The 18,023-nt window shown below is 39.7% G+C and overlaps 1 protein-coding gene across 1 annotated transcript in view; it reads left to right on the forward strand.

Moving 5' to 3' along the window:
- Positions 1-18,023, forward strand: part of LOC101850602 (ATP-binding cassette sub-family A member 3) — a gene marked incomplete in the record, with an annotated part of 58,191 nt that overhangs the window by 21,873 nt on the left and 18,295 nt on the right. Inside the window, 9 exon segments of the mRNA XM_005108837.3 lie at positions 1,152-1,285; positions 1,673-2,040; positions 4,264-4,382; positions 7,697-7,924; positions 9,085-9,308; positions 11,642-11,804; positions 13,788-14,076; positions 14,987-15,059; positions 17,750-17,901. Of these exon segments, the coding sequence (XP_005108894.3) occupies positions 1,152-1,285; positions 1,673-2,040; positions 4,264-4,382; positions 7,697-7,924; positions 9,085-9,308; positions 11,642-11,804; positions 13,788-14,076; positions 14,987-15,059; positions 17,750-17,901 (1,750 nt within the window).

An 18,023-nucleotide genomic window follows, 5' to 3' on the forward strand; every position in this document is an offset into this window, starting at 1 on the left:
GACAGACAGACAGACAGACAGACAGACAGACAGACAGACAGACAGACAGACAGACGGACAGACACACAACGGGGATGCGGTAGAATGAGATATGATTGAATTGCGTACTGATTGTTAGTTGTCTAAACTAACGGTTGTTATTCATTATCTATGTAAAACAGTTATCAGATCTACATGTCCTAGCAGATCACAATCTACGTTACTTTTTATTATGTCATTTCGACACAGTCGCTATTTTGAATTGGTTGAGCATTCAATTATAAACTGAGCAGGGTATCGGATGGCACGGTATAGGTTTCATAACCGTTTTAAACTGTTAAGCTAAATGCACGGTCGAACGTGTATAGGATGGCCACAAATTGCAGAGGAGAAAAGGGTTGTCTTAGACAGGTGGACGTCTTGCATTGTGTCATTATGATTTTTGAAAAATCCCATGAGGGGAAATGGGAAGTGACTGTTTGTACAGGTGATTGTCCGATGCAGGTGGTCGTTAAAGCAGGATGGACCTCAGGATTCCATCTCAGTTATGATCGAAATTTAGATGGGAAGAAGGCGGTGGCTGTGGAATGGGCATACTTGCAGGTAGTCAAGCAGCTGTTGCATAACAAGGATAGTATTTGACTGGAATCTATAGGGAAAAACAAATCAAGGGGAAGACCACATGGAACCTGGAGAAGAGTCACAGAAATTGATATACAGAAAAGTGGGAAGACATGGAATAACGTCAAGAGCATATTATCCTAGGACAGAGAAAAGTATAAAGAGTTCGTTCGTGGCCTATACTCTGACCCAGGGTAAGAAAGGCAATGATGACGATGATGTAGGTGGTGGGCATTGAAACTTACTCAAACAACTTAAGTTTCTGAACGCTCCTTTTGTTCCTTGAGCAATGGTTATGAGTTTTACAGCCAGTCATGATACCTGGTTGAGCTTAAGCAAAACGTGTCTCCTCACTCGAAAATTGAACGGAAGTTTTCAGCATCTGCAAAGACAACAGTACACATAACAGCGAAAGATTATGGGCTCCAGAGCCAGTCATCATATCGAAAAATCCCCCCCCCCCCTACTTACGAAAATTGAACACAAGCTTTCAGTACACATAACATAAATAGCAAAACAAAACTATTATTATTTGCATCGTTTCTCTCCAGGTTGTGTACACCCTGCCCGACCAGCAGTCCGAGAAGTTCGCAGATCTCTTTAGAGACCTCGACGAACAAAAGGAGCAGCTTGGCATTGAGGGATTCGGGACGACGGCTACCACAATGGAGGAAGTGTGCATAAAGTGAGTGGAATGTCAATCTAATTTCCTCAATCACAGATATCCCCCCGCCCCCACCCCCACCCCTCCCCAAACACACACATATTAATATACACATCATATCTATTATAATATAATATTTTACAGTTCTGAAAAATTTGGGTCGAACATTTCTCCCACCTTATTTGTTTATCGTCAGACAGAAAAAAAATACAGGCTAGATTGTCTAAAGCATTTCCCACAGTTCACATCGTATCTGTATCAGTAATATGTAGTATGTAACTCAGTTTTTACAGTAGAGATAAGGTCATTTCATATTAAGGATGCAAAAATCACACAGTGTACTTACCAACTGGATATTTTAAACGTAAACAGTGAAAACAGTTAACTTTCTCTCCATGAATTTTGCAGAGTCGGAAGCGCTCCTGAGTATCACGAATCGGACAAAGAAGAAGAAGAAGAAGAAGAAGAAGACTCAACTCCAACCTCTTTTTTAACTTCCACAAGAAATCGGATCAACGCTCTTTTCGGTTGCAATGCCCATACCAATGCCGACCCGTCGGTGATCAAACACGATGACCATTACCACGTCGAGCCTGACGGAACTCGTTTGGTAGAGTCAGTCGCTTTAGAAAGGACCAGAGAAAAGGGTGAAATTTTGGAAGACAACAAAGCGCACATGAGGACAAAATCTGCACCATCCAACAAGAGCAATGGAGCCCTGGTCCACGATCAAAATGGAACCGTTACTATTTCAAAACAGCCTGCTGATACCCTCAGTGAGTGTCAGCAACTAAAGCTAAATGTGTATTGTTTCAATTTTTTCTTACAGGTAGCGATGTCGATATCACATTCGGTATGTATCTCTCGTAGCTTAATATTATTAGAGTTTATATTATCGTTCATTTATTTTATGCATGTGATTGTATGCCTGCATGTGTGTACATGTTTGTGTGTGCATGCATGTGTGTGTGTCTATGTGTGTATGTATGTGTGTGTTTGTGTGTGTGTGATGAAACACCAAACCAATGGGCCAGGATCTGAACAATAAAGATGTATCTTATCGTGCTGGTTGATTCTGGCTGTAACACGAGGCAGTGCGTGTTTAAATTTGAGTTATTTGGGACCAGGTGAGGGGAGGGGCCCGAGAAAGGGGGCGAGGATATCATGTCTCTTTATCCACTTATCCTTTTGGCTCACTAATGTCTAATATGGATATCACATTTGGATTAGATTATTGCTTCTTAGATATATGTACCTAAACATTTATTCGAGCATACTTTTTATACCATAACATACCTCACACAGCTTGTGTTCACGTACTTTAACACATTCTTGATTCTGTCGTCAATATAACGTTTAATTTTCAGGACTTAACTCGTCTCTAGTCAGTGTGTTATTGAGTGGAGGCCAGTGGGTGTGTGTGTGGGGGGGCAGCTGAAGAATACCTACTCGGTGATCTGATGTATAAATCTTTAAAAGATAACAGTTGGTGGTTGGTGCGTGCTCTGGTGGGGTTTGCTCCCTCTTGCTCATCGAACATCAATTGTCCTTGGCTGTTCTCCTTTTTGTGTGCGTTTGTTACTCTTTTGTATCATCTCTAATTTTTGGCTCTTATACTACTTTATTGTGTTGAAAGTGACGTACAGCTTTAACTAAATAAAAGATAACATCTTCGACCCAATGATCTCTACCACCTAATAGTTCAAATATTGTCGTGAAATTTCCGGGATAGAAACATTTACTGTGCGCGTGGTGAAAAATACCGTATGACGCATTTTGAGGAAGTGCTTTTTATTGCATTTTTGGTACAAAAATAATTTCTAATCAAGATTTTTTTACACTTTTAAAATGCCTTCAATTCTCTGTGAGATCTGGTTAACGTTGACATATTTTGTGCGAAAACGAAGTTTTTAGAAAATGTGCTTTAAAGTTTCCCTGTAATCTGGATCGAGTAAAGTAAAGTTGTTCCCGCATCCGATCCGGACATTGGGTGGGGATTGCCTTGTTAGTGAGACAACTTCCTGAACCTTCGGCATATTGTGATAGGGTGGCCAGTTCCTTTCCACGTTGCTTTTACTTCTCCAACTCGAAGTCAGGTACCCATTACTGCTGGGGTGGGCAGGAGAGGGCGAAAAAAATCAATGTACGAACCGAGGCTCGAACCTGGACTTTCCTGAATCGAGTAGTACCGCAAATAAATATCGATCCATGGGCCAGCCGCATTGTTTTGTCTCTAAACCCTTGACAATAGTTACTACTTGATTAAAGGTATGTATGTATGTATGTATGTATGTATGTATAGTATAAGGTTTTACGGCGCTCGCAACTGCTAAGGTCATATGAGCGCGGATTAAAGGTATGAAACTGATGGCCTTTTCCACCGTACAGCAGATGTATTTTTATATATGAGTGCTTAACACCCCCATCGAAACTATCTACACCATTCAGGAGGTGAGCTTCAACCCTGCCAGTCTGTGCCAACCGAAGCTGGGAGGGAAAAGACCATCATTTTCAGAAGGAACCACCATAGTTAATGAGACGTAGTTTTCTTTCTTTCTTTCTTCTTTTTTTTTTTTTTTTTTTTTTTTTTTTTTTTTTTTTTAAGGAATGAAGCCATGTAAATGCAAAGAAATCTGAAACGTGGTTTGAATAAAATAGAAGACAAGGAAAAGTGAAAGAAAAAAAACTCTACCGACGGCAAAATCGTAAATCTGATCGGAAAATGTATGCCCGCACGTACACACACACACACACACACACACACACACACACACACACACACACACACACGAGAGCGCGCGCCATCCTCTGTTCTACACACTTCTGTACACATATACATTAGTAATCTTGCACCCACAAACATATTATTCGAAATCGCAGGCACAATATAAATGAACAATTATTTTAACAATTATATTATGTCTTTTGTTAAATGTATGTTTTCTGGAGGTTTATTATCTTCCACTAAACACTTTCTAATCATGTTTGTGATTTGTCAGGATTTAACCGTGGCTACACCAAACTGGAGAACATGGAGCTGAAAATAACACAGCTGAAAGCTCTACTAATCAAGAAAGTCCTAATAGCAATGAGACATAAATTCATATTTATTTTTCAGGTAAGGAGCGTGTTATTATCGTTTATATCTACTCTTTGGATTGGTTTGCGAAATATTTTTGTGCGGGAAAAATTCGTTGCGCAGTTTATCTTCAGATATCTGTGAAAAGGGTGAATTAATGTCACAATACTTTGCACAGCAATTTGCATCAAATAATTTGTCTCTCTTAAGCATATTTTCCCACTACAATTGAGGGTAAAATGGATCCTTTAAAGAAATGTTATTTCATAAATACAGAGAGATCTCAAAAAACCTGTGCAACTTTTTTTCTGAATATTTCGCACATAATGTGCACTAGAATGCTGTAATCTGGAACATAATTATATTATAATTCATTCAAAAGGAATTTGTTTGACAAAAAAAAAAATCATAAAGAAGAAACATAATATTTTCGAAAACGGAAATTGATTTTATACAAACCACCTATAAACGCAAAATGCATCAATTTAAAAGATCTTGTAATTTAAGGAGAATCGTGAAATGATTGGGGGGGGGGGGGAGGGGGTTCACTTCCTTTTCTTTTTAAAGTCTAATCGTTCTATCCTTGTAACATTTAAACAATAATATTTATTTTCTCTTACAGAGTTTTAGAAAAAAAAATAGTTCTGGAATTCCTAGATCTAATGCTCTCTGTGTCCTCCTATGGACTGGGCACATTTTAACGCGTCGCTCGTAATGTTCAGCGATGGCCAAACAGAAAGATCCACCCAACCATGAGTACTCAAAGGTACACACACTGTACACCTTACTGTATGATGTTTCTTCTAGAGACAGTAGAGTGCGGGTGAGGATGCCCAAAAAGGCATTTGTGGAGTTAACATATCCTGAAATGTGAATAATATGAGATTTGCCAAAGAATCAAATGTCATAGAGGAATTTTCACTCGTTTCAAGACGATCGAGGAATCATGAATACATTGCTATCGTCTGATTCATGTCAGCTTCTCGAACAGGAAAATGGTACAGTCGTAGTTGAAGATCTGCCTTAAAAATGCAGACAGTTGAGATATTGGAAAGTCCTTGCAGTAGACATCGTCTACGAACAGACGTCTCACGGGGTTCATCTTTTGAATTCTGCTCCCTGGTGACGTTTTAAAGTGGTGCGAATGTTGTGTGTTTGGTTTGAAGTGGTCGTTTTGTCTGGGATTTTTTTTTTCTGATTTTCTACAGGTCCTAACTAATGGACCATTTCCACCCACAACATCAAAGAAGGCATTAAGGGCATTTTAACATTGTTACCGTACCTTGTGCGAAACGTACGAAATGAGTTGGCGGTGAGGAAATGTTCAATACAAAAAGCTCTCTGCTCCTTTGTTGTCTTTACCACGATCTCAGCAGAAAAAGGAAACGGGGGAAACACCGCCCGCAGACTCCTGTTGGCTGTTGGCCTGTTAGACTACTGTTGTCTGCAATATGGCGCGCATTGTTTGGGACTTTTAATGGTAGGCCTAATACGAACTAGTGTGTCATGCTACAAAAATGGGGACATAGCTGAAAATAGGTTGTTTTTTACGCGCTATGCAGAGCAAAGCCATTCTGTGGAATCGTCTAAAATAAATATCAGACTTCCAAATGTTGTGTTCAAATTTGAAACCCAAAACTTTAGTGTGGAGGGAAATATTTACCCAATAGAATTGTCTTGTTTTGGTTAGTTTGGTTTTTTTAATATGGATCATCCTGTAAGTATTACAAATCACTTTCACGCGCTAAGTGGAAGTGTTCTCAGCACTTTCCGTTTCTCACACAATTTTTGCGCATGCGTGTCCTTCGTCACAGCTCACCAATGACACTGTCAGTTTTAGATGCTAAATTGAATTGTACGAATAAATGCAAGTGGTTGGTTGGAGGTTGACACTGAAAGATTCTACTTCTTTACTTCCTTTCTGTTCTTTCCGTTTGCCTGTCTTTTTTTTTCCTTGCACTAAATGGCCATTATTATCTCGATACGATTTTCTTATTCAATCAAACAAATAAACAGTCAAACAAACAAACTAACTAACAACAACAACAAATCAAAGAGAGCATAATTTTGGCAATCTCCTGATTCATTGTGACAAGTGAAATTGTAAAGATCTTCTGCTCTTCTTTACAATAATTGTCTGAATAGGAGCAGCATGAGAATGAAAATGAAATAGGAATCGTACTGGGGCATTATAAAAATGGTGAAATGGTATAGGTTTATCATCCCTATCAACGCAATTAGGTTGTTTTAGAAGCAAGTCCTCCGAGTTTATCGTCCATCTCCGAAAGGACCGAGCAAAATGGGAAGTTCGTGTAAACTGCCTTTCCTAGGGACACAACGTCCGACCGAGCTGAGGCTCGAACCCCCGAACCCAGAGGTATTGTGACAGGAAGTTGACATATTATATTATATAACAGACACTGTTCTATCTGGAATAGAGGTCAGGATATTTCTGATTTAAAAAGGTGGGGGTCGCCTGGTTCAATGAATATAAATAGCGAGATGACGACTGTCAAAGTTCACGAGTTCGATTCTCTACAAAGATATGTGTTGGTCTGAAAGACATGATTGCAACCACCCTCTCCGTTTGTTCTAGATAGTAGTAATATATTAATAATACATTGTAACAAACCGCATTTGTATAACGCATATCCCTGCTCTAAAACAAGCTCGATGTTTTATAAATTCTATATTGTGCCTGAAGGACAGAAAAATGTTTTCGACGTTTACACCTGTCCCCTATTGTATTATGTCCTTTCTTGTTGTGTGAATGCGTGAGTGCAGATGAGCTTTGTAACACCACTCCTATCGTTAACAACAATAACAAAATGTGTGTCACGGCGCGGTGACATCAAGCGCTTGTCAATTTTTAGGCATGCGGAGTTATTGATATCATCTTAAAGCTTCTTCATTTGTCTTGTTGCCATAAAGGGACAAATACTCTTCTATAAGGAATAGATGTCGTGATATTTCTCATTGAAGAAGGTGGTGTCGCCTGGTTTTATGGGTAAAATTAGCGAAATAATGGTTGCCAAAGTTTGGTGACTTTCAAAGCTTGAGAATCCTTGGAAACTGCCAATCTATGTTTGTGTGTCTTTTGTCTATCTTTTAAGTATGATCCAGATAAAAATGTTTTTAAATGGACATTAAAGGTGTTGAATTAAGAAATTAAAAAGTCGATAAAAATTGCAAAACGAGCGGGAAAATGCCTGTTTCTTCTGTTTCATTCTTCTGTCGAGCACCTGATTTCACACCGATGCCTCCTCAACTTTAAATTTCTCCCTGTGGGATTAATGAACGCTGCTTTTGTCCTTGACATATCTTTTTTTAATGTATACTCTTTTTTTCACCAGCTCACCACACCAATCGTCTACGCTGTCCTTGCGAACTTTTTTTCGAATGCTCTTCCCGGGGATGATGACGAGACGGAAAGGATCTTTGACCTCTCGCATTTCGGAAGAACTTCCGTGCCGTACAGCTATGGAGTCTGGCCAACGCAACTGTCCCAGACTTTGGCAATGACCTATGTTGGTCTATTTAACAGCACATCTGATCTACCTCATCTTGTAGACAGAGTGGAGGTACCTTATCTCGTTCTAGTGGGGGGGGGGGTCGAGTTGTGTGTGTTATCGGCAGTTTCATAGTCATCATCATCATCAAAATATCACATGTCGCTGGGACCAAGTTGAGCTAGTGAGACTGCGGTCGGACCATCATTGGAGCCTGAGATGGTATCAGAACTTTGTGAATGAAGAGCTCAGCCCACGTTACCGAAGATGCAGCCATGAAAAGGAGGATGTCAAACATATTATGTTTGAATGTCCAGGAACAATGACAATCCGAATGGAGTAATTTGGACGAGTGGAGGTGCCTTTGAGTATAATGAAAAAGAGCCTCGCTCTGGCTCGAAAAAATTTTTCGTGGAGTCCAACAGGCCCGTTAAGGAAACAACAAAAAATCATCATCATCATCATCATCATCATCATCATCATCATCATCATCATCATCATTGTATAAAGAAAGTATTAAAACAGTTAAGACCTTGTTGTATTTCCAAAAATATATATGATGATGATGATGATGATGATGATGACGGATGCAATATGGTGGCAAAGTAAGAGTATCAAAATTTTTCTTTCTCCCAACAAGTGAAACAAATATATTCTCTATTCCATCCAATTGTTTATGATAGTATGATTTTTGCAGTGATAATTGTTGGGTATTATAGTAAAATCAGATGCTCGTCAAAGTGATGGAATAGGAGATAGCAACATGTTTCACCTGTTGTTGGCAATTGTTTTAAATAATTATTTTTATTAGCTCAATACCTTTTACGTCACTTAAATTCATTTCTGTGTTGGACAAAAATGTAAATTTTCAGCTTTCAAGGGCACCCAAGCTCCAATAGTCACCAAACTTTGGCAGCGAATTTCTCAGTAAATATATATATTACATAATATGTGTTTGTTGTGTGTATGAGTGTGTGCGTGTGTGTGTGTGTGTGTGAGTGTGTGTATGTGTGTGTGTGTGTGTGTGTGTGTGTGTGTGTGTGTGTGTGTGTGTGTGTCTGTGTGTGTGTGATACCGTGCAACCTCAACTCTTTCAATCGCAAATATCTTGACTTTCATTCAAGATAGCCGGAACCGTTTCATGAGACAATTTCTAATCCATTCAATTGTTTAGAATAGCATGACTTTTACAACTATTGTAATTGCACTGTATGCCATACTTTTTATGCCAGTGGCCAAGTTTCTCTGAGTATCTGCTGCGGGAGGCAAAAGACAACGGCATCTCCACTTTCAGTGAAGAGGTCATCATTGGCGCTGATTTTGAGTCTGATAACAGCAGTAGCAATGCCAGTGTAGTCTCTGCTTTCTTCAACGACCGTCCCTGGCACGCAGAACCAATAGCCCTGGTCACTGTGATGCAAGCACTGGTCAAGTATATCATGGGCTCCGACTACAGGTGAATAAACAAACCTCAACCGGGGGGGGGGAGGTTGATAGAGGCAGAGAGGGACATCGAGAGATAAAGAGAGAGATAGGGAGAGAGAGAAGGGGAAGAGGGGGGTGAGAGAGAGAGAGAGAGAAAGATGTGTGGTGTGAGAGTGATGCATGGTTCCTAATAATTCACATTGTATAAATAGATCATTGTGTCTCAAGTCGTCCCTAAGATGATAATACTATGTTAAAGATGTCTAAACTTAGAGAAGTATAATATATTCGAACCTAGTCCAACGACGTCTGTCTAAGACAATCACCTGTCCAAACGACCACTATCCACTACCAGCCTTTTCTCCTTGCTTAATTTTCCAAATGGATAATGACTTTGCGCTACCTTAGAATTACAAAGTTATATCTAACATTTTTGGCAGTTTTTATTTACAAGGAACAAAAGGTCAGAAACCAATTTCAGTCTGCTCTATCAAATTTGTCAGATTATTCTGAGTTGTTATCAATTTATTCAAAGAATCGCATTCGAAAAAGCTTGACATGTTGTGTAACTCAAAATGTTGTACTTCAAATTCCTCAAAACTAGACACTGAGCTGATATAACTTCGTTCTTCTGGGGTAGCGGTTGTCCAAACGGACCATCTGTCTACGATGATCACTTTTTTTCCTGACAACGGGTAGTCACCTTGGACATGTTTGACTGGTTTCATTCTTTCACTTGATGTTTGATTAGCAGTTTCCGTGGTGCGATTAGGTGCTTCGACCTTGAAGGCTGAAAACCCGAATTCGATTCCCATGTTGAGGAAATTCTTATGTACTATATCAAAGATAGTCATAACAAGATGGTCCTCTCAGCCAAAAAAGTGTCGGCCGGAAGTCTGCTCTTTGCTTCAGATGGCGCTGCAGTCTGTTTTGAAGCTCTCTTTCGTTTTTCCAGAAGAAGAATAGGAATAGCACCTCCTTGCGTACGAGGATCGACTGCTGTTCATCAGCAGTTCGGGTTCGTTCAGTGCGGAGTTTTAGGGGTTTTTTAATGTTAATGACCACTCGCCTTTCATTCTAAAGTCGAATTAAACGAAGAAAACAATCACCCTTTAATCCGGAAGAGGTTTTTTTTGGTCAGCGTAACCATTAAAAAAAAACTTTCTTACGAAATTTATTCAAAAACTTGCTAGTTTCACTTTAATTTTTTAAACTCAAGTAGGGTAACTCTGTTCGCAAAGGGTGCGCATTTGCGAAGAGGGCGCCACCGAATTTTGAGGACACTTTTTTAATTGGCTCAAAGAGAGAAGTGGCCCCTCTTGTTATGTAGACTCTTTGACTATATTGAGCCTTCTGCTGAGAGGTTGAATCCCTCTCAGCCCAAGCTGGTCCTGACATGCGAGACCAAATCTCACAACTTAAATAATTTAAATAGTGTCGGTTTGGACATAAAAACGTATACAATAAAAAGGAATTTAAGTAACATGAATATTTTGTTTTATGTGAAGCTCTTTGAAACGTAGAAAAACGTGTAGGATGCAGCAAGGAGATGGGGTTATAGTGTTTTTTATTTACCGGTACATGTTCTGATATCGATGTTATCTTCTCGAGTTGAGACTCGTCTTATTAAAAAGCAAAGATGCCCTAGCTAAGCAAGAGGTAAAACCTACCCAACTTGCCAACTCGACTGAATTTTTTTTTTAACTCACAAAAACAACCCAAAGTCCAGCATGATAAGAGCCAACTGGGGGGGGGGGGGGGCGAAAGCAAAGACGCAATGTTTCCAAATTGTCTTTGCAACACTGAAAGGTTATTGGAGAGGTGTGACCCACAAATTCAACGCTTACTTCCGACAGGACCGCGCAAAATGGAACACTTGTTTTGTAAACTATCTTTCCCGAGGATATAACGTTGGACTGAGCAGGTCCTCGAATCCCCGTACCCACAGATTCACGATTTACTTAAAGAGTCCACTAAACAAACTACCCCACTGCACTGAAAGCAGGGACAGATAAATACTCGTAGATAGATAGATAGATAGATAGATAGATAGATAAACAGATAGATAGATAGATAGATAGATAGATAGATAGATAGATAGATAGATAGATAAACAGATAGATAGATAGATAGATAGATAGATAGATAGATAGATAGATCGATAGATAGATAGATCGATAGATAGATAGATAAATAAACAGATATATAGATAGATAGATAGATAGATAGATAGATAGATAGATAAACAGATACATAGATAGATATATAGATAGATAGACAGATAGACAGATAGATAGATAGATACCCTTGATTGTATTTTCAACTGATTTCTTATAAGTGCATGCATATCTGTTTTTTCCTCAGCATAGAGACGAGTATTTTTCCCATGCCTATGGAAGCGGAGGACAGATCGAAGCAGAAATCTGACTCAGCAGTTCTAAGTGGAGTGACTATTTCCACGAACATTACTTTTGGCATGGCTTTTTTGGTCTCCAGCTTCGTATTTCCTCTCATTCAAGAGAGGGAGGTGAGACCTTGGATTGTTCGTGTGTGTGTGTGTGTCTGTCTGTCTGTCTGTCTGTCTGTCTGTCTGTCTGTCTGTCTGTCTGTCTGTCTCTCTCTGTGTCTCTCTGTCTCTGTCTCTGTCTCTGTCTCTCTCTGTCTGTCTGTCTGTCTGTCTCTCTCTCTCTCTCTCTCTCTCTCTCTCTCTCTCTCTCTCTCTCCCTCTCTCTCTCTCTCTCGTATTGTCTCCAATTTATGTCATTATTGATGTGAAGCACTAAATTATGTATGTGTCGTGTCAAAATTTAGAAGGTGTGAATGTGCGTGCCAAAGGCCTATCAAATCAATAAGATCTAGAAATCTCAAATCTCCCTCCCTCTCTCTCTCTCTCTCTCTCTCTCTCTCTCTCTCTCTCTCTCTCTCTCTCTTTCTCTCTCACTTTCTCTCTCTTGCCTTCTCTCTCGCGACATAATGACAGGCTTCTCTTGTTTTATTGTAAGAACAATAATTGCATCTACGGAGTGTCTGAAAAAAAGGGCCCACTTGATCACCTATACACAAATTTCAATATAGCTTGGAACAAGTAAAATTCAACTAGAGAGATGTAAAAGTTTGTCAATATGAAGAAAATCAATAGGCGTGTTCGAGAAATATCAAGCTTTTCATATTTCAATCAAATTTGGGAAGGTGCAGAATTTTGCTTCTTAACAAACGTTCAGTTACAGCAGAGTGATCGGCACTTTCTGTTTCCTGGACAAGAGGGATATAACAACGACAGTCACAACAGATGGGTATCTCACTGTGCTGGGAAAGTTTGGGAGACTATTTGGATGGAGAATGTGTTATGTTACGCTGAAGAGGCCTGCGGGGCCAAAGTGATGGGTTCACACCCAACACGTCAAGAACGTCCCCTGTACGGTTGCAAGAAAGGTTTGGGGAACACCTAGTAAGCCGAAAATTTACAAAGGAATGGTTACAACAATTTCCCAGACTTGCGCCCCTTTAAGTTACGACCTTTGGGGTCTATGCCAAACAGTATACGGAACAATCCACAAACTATCGAACAGTTTGAAATTCAATGTAAAACAGGATGCTCAATGAATTGACCCAGAAACATGCCAACGTGTTATTAAACATTTCTGTGGCGTACGTGAGCTTGTATGGAGAGAATTGTTTAACACCTGTAAATAGCCTCCACCTGCTCTGGGGTTATTTTAAAATATCATTTTTGTATAATGTTTTCTATATATATAGTGATTGTTTGAAATAGAGCAATACAGTTGATTTTTAAGAAGTTGCATAATTTTGAGCGTGAGGTTGGAGAGCGCCACTGGTAGGTCCTGCCTCTTTATTTCCCTCTGTTGTTGCTGTCTGTCTGTCTTACATTTTTAGCACTTTTTAGAATTTTTGTCTCAGTGTGTTTCTCTTTACTCAAACTCACACAAAATGTTGCGTTTTAAACAATTTTTTTTTTGGGTTAAATTATTGTTCTATGAATTATTTGTCGAAGTCGGTCTACATATAATCGAGTTATTGCTCTTTAAATGGGTCCTCGTCAGTTTGCATATTTGTTTTAGACAATCAAAGTTTGGTGATATTCATCACTTCGGGATTCTTGGAAACTGAAAATTTACATTTTTTGTGCCTTTAATCAAGCTTTTACAGTAAAAATGTTTGTAAATAGACATAAAAGATGTTGAGCCAAGAACCAAAGGTTCGATAAAAATTTCCAAACCGGCAGAAACATGCCGATATCTTCGATTTCATTATTTTGACCAGCGCCTGATTTCACACTTTATAGCGGGTACATGCATTTAATAGACTGGACTTTCTAACTAATATCCTTATACATCATACTTATTGATTATAGTTTGTTCACTTCGTTCCCAGAGCCCTATCTGACAACAGTGAAACTCTGTCAAAGTGTAAGAACAAAAAGCTGTATTGCATATTTTGTGATGGAGATATAGACGTATTCACTACTGTATTAATTAATTATACTCCACAGACGGGTAGCAAGCACCTTCAGAACGTCAGCGGAGTGAGCCCTTTCATGTACTGGCTACCCAACTTCATCGGTGACTACATCAATTACATCCTGCCCTCGGTTTTCATCATCTTCGTCTTCCTTGCCTTCGACGAGAAGGCGTATATCGGAGATGGGAACGTCTTCCCTTTTTTCCTTCTCTTGGTTGCGTACGGCATGTCGGTGCTCCCCTTCTCTTACGTACTCCAGTTCCTTTTCAAAGCGCCAGCTTCAGGCTTGGTGGTGACACTCATGTATCATGTCTTTACGAGTGAGTTGTTTTTGTTTTCTTGTTTCCTTTTCTTAAGCTTATCGGTCGTATTATACTAGATCTAGTACTAGCTCACCTCTTGGTTACTTCAGGCAATCACTGTTTCATAAACTACTTTTTTTTTTCTTTTTCATTTAAAAAAAAATTTTTTTTTAGGGGGGGGGAATTGGATAGTGATAGAAATGATGATTGACCGTATTATGAGCTTTTTATTTGCATTGAATGTAAGTCAAACGTAATTTGAAATAAACTATAATAAAATTTAATAATAATGGTGAATCTACTACTTATACGAAGATGAAGAAGAAGAAGAAGAAGAAGAAGAAGAAGAAGAAGAAGAAGAAGAAGAAGAAGAAGAAGAAGAAGAAGAAGAAGAAGAAGAAGAAGAAGAAGAAGAAGAAGAAGAAGAAGAAGAAGGAGGGGGAGGAGGAGGAGGAGGTGGGGAGGAGGAGGGGGAGGAGGAGAAGGAGGAGAAGGAGGAGGAGGAGGAGGAGGAGGAGGAGGAGGGGGGAGGAGGACGAGAGGGAGGAGGAAACTGCGTTTAATGACATTTACTGTTTGAATATCTATTTCGTTAACCAACAAAAAATACCTGAACATAATACTACACTCTGGCATTAGCAAATATTGTTCTGTCCTTCCCCGAATGTTCCTTTTCTTTCTCTCTCTCTCTCTCTCTCTCTCTCTCTCTCTCTCTCTCTCTCTCTCTCTCTCTCTCTCTCTCTCTCTCTCTCTCTCTCTCTCTATCTATCTATCTATCTATCTATCATGAACACACACACACACACACACACACACACACACACACACACACACACACACACACACACACACACACATGCAAGCATGCATACAAATTACTGAGGAATGTTTTAATCTCACCGGGAAAACAACAACTTTATTTCAACAGGTATATTCAGTACTCTGCTTACATACATTGTCATCATCACCAGTCGTTCACGGAGTGGTGCTGACACGCTAAGGTAAATCTATGTCGCTAGCCGCGTGACTCCACCGCCTAAGTGCCAATTGACACATTTTTCAGGAGAAGCAAAAAACGTTTATTTCTTTATGCTCGTACCTATGTATCTGAATTTCAGATATCTGATATTGATATAATATGATGTTGCACGATGATCTTTTTTAAAAGCTTTCTTACGTAAGTTACTGGACAAAGGTGGTTTAGTCCTACCAGAATCTGCGTGATTCAACCGCCTAAGTGACAGTATGACAGCGTTTAGGCGTTTCAATCACGTTAATCAACGCCACTCGGCGAGCGCCAACGGTCGCTTGGGCGTTTGAATAATCGACAAAAGCTTAATCATTATAGTTTTAAGAGTAATTATTGTTCCGAGTAATTATATCAGTTGCTTGGTTTGGTCTTCAGGGGCAGGACTGGGGGGGGGGGGGGTGGGTTGCCTCATGGAGTTCGTACAAAAGGCCGTTCAATTTGTACTGGATGGTTTTGTTCAGTGTGTATCAAAGGCAATGCTCGTTTGTGACAACGGGGCCGTTTTTGTTTCAACCAGGAATTAATGGTCTAGAAATCAAACAGGGAGGTGGGGGGGGGGTGGGGGGGGGATATTGTCTTGCTTTCTTAAAGACGTTCAAGATTATCCTTGAGCACTTAGACCATACTATTCTTAGGGGACTTGCCGATTGCACTGTGTGTGCTGTCCACTTCCATTTCCGTTTGTTCTTTTTCAAGGTGTTTGTGTTCAAGTTTCGTTCTGTCTGATACAGAGGTCGTTGACTGCTTTTGACCAGATAGTGTTGTGGTCCGATAAGTAGAGCCATCACTGTGGCGTCGGTGGCCTAGTGGTTAGGCTCTCGGACTCGCAACCCTAAGGTCGTGGGTTCGAATCCCGTCAAGGGCCCGACGTTGTGTCCTTGGGAAAGGCACTTTACACGAATTTTCCTCACTTCACCCAGGTGGAAATGGGTACCCAGCTATAGACAGCGAAAGATCTTGTCAGTTTGTTAGTGTTTGAGCGCTTAATCAGCTGCTTGCACTGTATGCTTCCCTGGAAGCTGAGAATGTTTCGGAGTGTTCTATGGTCTGCTGGGGTAATAATATAGTGTAAAGCGCATAGAGCCTGCTGTTGAGCGGGGATATGCGCCATACAAATGCTATCTATTATTATTATATAATGAACGTTGCATAATTTATTGTCAGTAGGCTCCTCCAGGAAGTTATTTTTATTTACACAAGAAGAGAATTCATTGGCAATCAATGGTCCTTCTCCTTCGCGCCAAACCTGACACTTCCCATCTTTGGTTACCAAATATTTGAAGATATTGACAGCTAATTTGGTCCTGTTATGATATAGTGCAGCAGATGCGTTCAACGCTGTACTAACAAATTTGCTTCCTAGTCCATTCACACAATACATAATCGGTTCCAAGCACTAGGTTTTGTGCCAGCTCCATGTTATATTCTTTCTCCTACAGTGCATTCATCACATTGATCCTTCCGACATACATACAACAACATGTTGCTCTTTTTTAAATATCTCTCTAAAGTCATCTGGGACAATGTATGATTTATTCTGTTTTCTTTCGTATTCTTTATAAAGGCCCCTGAGGCTTTGAAAGTGTTGAATAGGATTTGGAAGACCAGGGATATCTCTCTTCGAACAAAGCTGAGGATTTTCAATTGAAATGTACAGTCAGTCCTTTTGTATGGATGTGACACATGGAACGCATCTCAGACTTGCATTAAGAGGATCCAGGATTTCTTGAACAAGTGTCTAAGAAAGTTACTGAGGATCAGATTGACAGACAGGGTTTCCAACGAAGAGGAGTTATGGTAAACAAGACATAATAATGTCCAAGTTAGAGATGAGAAAAAAAGAAGGCGGTGGCGATGGATCGGACATACTCTCAGGAAGTCAGGCAGCTGTATAACTCATTCCATCCCTTTCTGCATAAAAATAGTATGTTGACATTAAATGAAACGGTTCCTAATTGACAATGGAAATCTTTTAAAACCTTTCTTGAGTACCTGTTGTGCTTTTAGCTAGTTTGGTATTCAATGATCAGCCTCGTCGAAAACACCAAACAGTTGTTTAGCTGTATGTTGTTTGTTTTTTTAAGGGGGGTGGGATTGTTTGTTTGTTTGTTTGTTTGTTTGTTTGCTTTTCTTTTGGATTTTTTTACACAGAATTATCAAAATGTTGACCGTGTATGTCATTCGTAAAGATCCGGAATATGCCCTTTTTACAATATTAATAGAATCTATCCAGCCACCCCTTTATCGAAAACTGTTATTAAAGATGCCTTTTTTAAAATTAACAGTCTTTTGCCATGGGTGATTGAGAAGAGTAGACTAAGGGGGCAGGGGATTAAGCTACACCACTTTTTGACAGGAGAAAGTAGCATCGGGAGGGGAATATTGTGTACAGAGGGTTTGTAAAGAGGGGGTGGGGTGAGGAAGGAAGGAGGAAGAGAAGGAGGATGTTCTGTAAGCTATAAGTATCCAATGTGTGTGTATCAATATATATCTAATATTCATATGTTTACAGGGGATTTCTAAATGGGTATGGTTCTTATTTCTATTCAACTATTTTTTAATTTATTTATTTTTATTTTTTTTTGGGGGGAGGGGATTTTTTACCTTTGCACAAAAATGAAACATAATATCCTCTGCCAATTTTTTTTTTGCCACGAGCAGGTATGCCCTTGGCATTCTCTTCCCCAACTTCAACCTGGGTATGGCTATCGTAGACATGTACTCTAACCACAAGAACAAAGAATTCTGTTACGACTACAATTACCAAGAAGTGTGCAAGCTAAACATTACTTTCCCTTGTTGCCGAGACTACGGTAAGTGAGTTGGGTTTGATTTTGGGTGGCAAAATGATAGAGGGTGAATGTGAATGTGTGTGGGTGTGTTCGTGTGTGTGTGTGTGTGTGTGTGTGTGTGTGTGTGTGTGTGTGTGTGTGTG

Source organism: Aplysia californica, unplaced genomic scaffold (assembly GCF_000002075.1).
Source record: "Aplysia californica isolate F4 #8 unplaced genomic scaffold, AplCal3.0 scaffold00725, whole genome shotgun sequence".
In the NCBI taxonomy this organism is placed as follows: Eukaryota; Metazoa; Mollusca; class Gastropoda; order Aplysiida; family Aplysiidae; genus Aplysia; species Aplysia californica.